This window comes from Charadrius vociferus, unplaced genomic scaffold (genome assembly GCF_000708025.1).
Source record: "Charadrius vociferus isolate BGI_N301 unplaced genomic scaffold, ASM70802v2 scaffold14, whole genome shotgun sequence".
In the NCBI taxonomy this organism is placed as follows: Eukaryota; Metazoa; Chordata; class Aves; order Charadriiformes; family Charadriidae; genus Charadrius; species Charadrius vociferus.
This window is the reverse complement of record NW_009648876.1, coordinates 4,195,765-4,200,303: the sequence shown is the minus strand read 5'-3', so window position 1 is coordinate 4,200,303 and position 4,539 is coordinate 4,195,765. Positions and strand designations below refer to the sequence as shown.

General features: G+C 46.1%; 1 protein-coding gene and 1 long non-coding RNA gene across 2 annotated transcripts in view; one reads left to right on the top strand and one right to left on the bottom strand.

Annotated features, from left to right (window-relative positions):
- The window catches only part of FOXG1 (forkhead box G1), a 3,125-nt gene extending 2,682 nt beyond the window's left edge, over positions 1 to 443 (bottom strand). The window contains exon 1 of the mRNA XM_009887002.1: positions 381 to 443. Coding sequence (XP_009885304.1) covers positions 381 to 443 — 63 coding nt within the window. The remainder of the gene's footprint in view (positions 1 to 380) is intronic.
- A 3,180-nt stretch (positions 444 to 3,623) lies between these two features.
- LOC104288167 overlaps positions 3,624 to 4,539 on the top strand; it is a 5,731-nt gene continuing 4,815 nt past the window's right edge. Inside the window, exon 1 of the long non-coding RNA XR_717906.1 lies at positions 3,624 to 4,138. This is a non-coding gene — a long non-coding RNA (uncharacterized LOC104288167). The remainder of the gene's footprint in view (positions 4,139 to 4,539) is intronic.

The following is a 4,539-nucleotide window of genomic DNA, read 5'->3' as shown; positions in this document are numbered from 1 at the left end:
CCTTGCCCCGCCGCTCCCCGCTCGCTCGTCCCCGTCCCCGTCCCCCGTAGGGCCGCCGGAGCAGCGCGGGGGGCGTCCGGGGTCCTTTCTCTGTCCTCCTTCGCGCTGCCGGGTGGTTTCAGCCAGAAAAGAGCAGGCCGCGTGTCAGGTGTAAAAGAAAAAAAAAATAATAAATAAAATAAATAATAACATTAATAAGCCATGAAATACATATGGCGATTTTTTACCGGCCCGGGGCTTTCGGTTCCGCGGGGTTTAGTGTTGCTGGGGGAGGGGAGGCGGCCTGGGGGGAGCGGCCCCGGGGCCGCCGGGGCAGACGGAACCCTCCGGTACCGCCGCCGTCTGCCCGACGCCCCTTAGGTACGTGCGGGGCTAAAGACCTCGGGCTTACGGCCACCGTTCCCCGGGGCCGAGCGATCGGTTGTTAATCGTCCACATCGCATCGTTTCTTACTGTCAGCGTGGTGGGGAGAGGAAAGAAAAAAAAAAAAAAAAAGAAGAAGAATCAACCCTGAAACAACGCGAAATAAATCGCGCAGCTTTCTTCCTCGGGAGGTAGAAGGGGAAATGTAGCGGACAGAGAGCGTGCTGATCGCATTCAAACCGAAGCTATAGGCAAAGGCAACGTATAGCGCCGCGTTCAGCTACCTAAAGTTTACCTTTGTGCTGTAGGAAAAATTGTGCCGTAGAAAAAATGCGTGCAGCTCAACCCCAGCTAAAACCGTTTATCCCGGGGAAATTCGGGTTAGAGCTCAGCGCAGCAAACGTGGTGGTGTATAGACGTGCGTTTTATATGTTTGTGTGTGTGTGTGAGGGAGGGAGAGCGAGTGTGAGAAAGAGAGAGTAAATAACGAGAACAATTACAATGGAACGGTAATAAACAATTGCAATTGGGAATGGCATGAACTCTGTGCATTGGATTAACCTCGAATGACCTTACCACAATTGTATTTATTTATCCAATTTCATAACAGGTTGCTACTGACAAAAAAAGAGATAAAAGTCAATGATCAACCGTGCTTATTTTTTACTTTTTTTTTTTTTTTTTTTTTTTTAGAAATGCGGTTTAAAAAAATCATGACAATTTGTAATTATTTCATTGCTCAACACTGAAGTCAATGTATGGGAGTTCTCGAGGAAGAGTGCGATGTAGAGGATATGACTTGAGTCTACCATGGCAAGGGGTAAGAGGAAAGGTAAGATTCCTGCATATTATTATGATTATGATGATCATTAACTAATATGTGTCATTATGGTGCACTAGGATCCCATTAGGGTGGCTGGGCCCAGTGCGTTTTCCTACTCGGTCTAGCATGTAATGATTCGGTGTAACCGGATTCTTGAGAAAGGACAGGTTACGTAAACATTTACTGATGTGGAGTAACTATACTATTTGTACTCTGATATGCAGGAAGGAAAGTGTTGATTAACACAGAAGAAAAAAAAAGCGAAATTAGCTGATTGCATGCTCATAAGTGCAAGCTGTCATTGAACTGCTTTTAAAATAGACACAGCTGGGTGTTTGTGTTGAAAAATTTCTTGTGTTTTTGCTAATACTGAAATAAGCATGATTTTGTATACCAAACATTTTCAGATCATTAAAATTTGTAATCTGTGCTGGTTTTAAACACAAAGAAAAGAAACAGATTCATTTCGCTGTAAAATTTGCTGATATTATATTAACTCAATCAGGTCTGTACAAATGGTGTATTGTGCCTTATCAAATCTCTTTGATCCATTTAATACACAAAGTGCCAAACGTGTGTATTGTTTGTTAACATTGAACGTTTTATTCAAATCCCAGCTCTGCAGCGAACTGGAGGAGTTCTCGTTTAATGTAACACTGACATCGCCTGTTGAAATTTTAATGCGTTGAGGTGTTTCTTAGGTCAAAGCTGAGTTTACTTTGCGTTGTGATCGGGGATGAAAATGTAGCAGGGAAGAAAAGAAACATTTTATCTTTTTGCATTTCTGAGCAAAGGGCTAACACCCAAAGAAGCACGCTTTTAAAACGTTTGATGATCTAGATTTAACATTCAGTCATTTGTCACGGCTGCAGAATAAAGCTCTGTGCACAAACTTAGGATTTATATTATTTTTTTTTAATGCTGTGGATATACAGTTCTACCAAAAAAGGAAATGTTGCGTCCAATATGTAGTACATATCTTTCTAAGCCCATGAAGATTAATTCGCTGTTTACAGGACAGAAAAGGATATGTAAGAGAAGCCACGTCAATTATTATTTCTGCTGGACTTTAACTTTCGAGTCCCTCTGTTGGGTTTTTTTTGTTGTTGTTGGTTTGTTTGGGGTTTTTTTGGTGTTTTTTTTGTTTTGTTTTTTTTTTAACTCCGCAGAAAATTCTCCGTTTATACAACGGGAGATACTTACTTTGGAAATGCGGGAGTCTTGCTCTACCGCCAGCTCTTCCCTGAACTCTGCCCTGGCCACGACTCCCGTTCACTTCAGCCGTAGCTTTGTGCGCCGTGGCACTGCCTGAGCGGCCGATTTGGCCCCTCAGCTCTGCCTAAACCAGAGTTCTTGTGAGAAGGTCCCTCGTGGCGGCGTTTCCTAACGGAGAAGTTTCTGTAGGGTGTCTGGAGAAGAAGCTTCTGCGTGGAACGGAAGGGCACGGCCCCAACTCTGCAAAACACGGGTGGGTGTGCAGAGGGGACCCGTCTCTCTGTAGAGCCTGACTGCTCCCTCACCTGCGCGCTCGCCTGCGCTGCGGACCCGCCGCGCTGAGTGGTGGCCGTGGGCCGAGAAGTGTCCAGCCCCGGGGTCAGGATGGGGCTGAATAGCTGAGCTGAAACGTCCTGGGTGAAGTGCCGTTCAACAGCGGTCTCCGTGCAGTTCTTAGGTATAACTCGTAGGGATAGTGTTTCAACCGCACACTTTTCTCCCTCCGATTTTTATTTATTTATTTATTTAAATTAAAGGCCAAAGGAAAAACAGACCCTCTCCACTGTAAGCTCAATGGACGTAGTGTACTCCCCGCCACCCCCCAGCTCCAGCCTCCAATCCTCCTTCACACGGGTAGAGCGGCTCTTTACTCTCGGGCTCTTTCAAGGGGTTAAGCTGCTAAAACGTACTGACAGCTTAAGAAATGAATGAGGGTTTTTTCAGCCATGAAGAAAGGATATTTAATAACCACGCTTCGATGGCATCATGCTTCATGAAACGAGTCGGGACACTTCGGTTTAACAGTCAGTAATATCACATTCGGTACAGTAAACGCCTGGATGTCCGCATATATGATTCTATTCCCCCTTGACTCTAAGTCTGCCTTATTTATCCCAGGTTACCTGGGCAATTAAGGTAAGGGCTGCTCAGCAGACACCGATACCCTGCTGCTAAGGCATGGCGAAGGGGGACGGAGCGCTGCGCTAACAAAGAGACAGAGGTAGTCAAACGTTTTGAAGAGGGGTGAATGGGACCGAAGGTGGATGGATGGATGGATGGATGGATGGATGGATGGATGGATGGATGGAGGCAAAGAGGGAGAGGAAGAAGTATTCAGCGGTCCACCCTTCTAGCCGCATTTGTAGATTTAAGTTTAGGTGTCCGTCCCTAGCCAACCCCCAGTTAATCCTCAACAGCTGGTAGTGGTGCTAACGTTCCGTGATTAGAAGTTAGTCTATTTAGCATGCTGTATCCTTCTTCCATGGGGTTTGGTTACAGGTTATACGATTAGGATTGCGAGAACAGTAGTGAACTAAACTTCCCAGTAAGAGGTCTTCACACCAGGGAAGTGTTACTTTGCTGCAGCAGCCCTGCCTCGTCAGTCATTAGGAAGCTGCAGGTTGTCAGAGGCTTCTCTTGCGCGCACACACGCGCAGACACACACACGCACACACACACACAAAACCACAGCACTAAAACTAAATTAAGAAGCCGATGATTAAGACAAGCGTCTAGGAGGCCTGTCATTTCAGCATCCTTCCATCATAACATTGTGGCACCGAGAAATTTGCTTGAAAACCCCGGAAAAAATGTCTATGGGAGAGCCTCGTGTTTGAGATAGCATAAATGTTAACATCAAATATAGACTGGGAACTGCCTCGGATGCAAGATAGTATTCCGCAGAGGAAAGGAGCACTGCAGAGACCTTTGGGCTATCCGCGCACTCCCGAAACTCTGGTAAGTATCTCTCCCTTCTATTGCAGCAGGTACGCAGGCACTGTATGACTGGAACTGGACCGGTTTTGAAATCCGCAGCTTCGGAGACTTCGGGGAACTCCCCCTAAAGATAGATCTGTAATGAAAAGTCCCTACTGGATGACTAATGGTTATTGGCACTCGGTGCCCCTTTAAGGAGAGCAGCACATATTGTGCCGAAGACCTTGCAAGCACCCTTTAAATACAAACATTTTAAGTCCCCCTCCCATGCATCCCCACCCCTGTTGTTTTCGGGCTAGTTGTGTTGTATCTCCTCTCCCCCCCCTCCCTTTCAAGCTCTCTAGTCTTCCCTCCCCCCACCCCCATTCAGAACTAATTGCTCTGTTGCTTAAATGTTTAAAGAAGAGCTACATTTCTCCTTC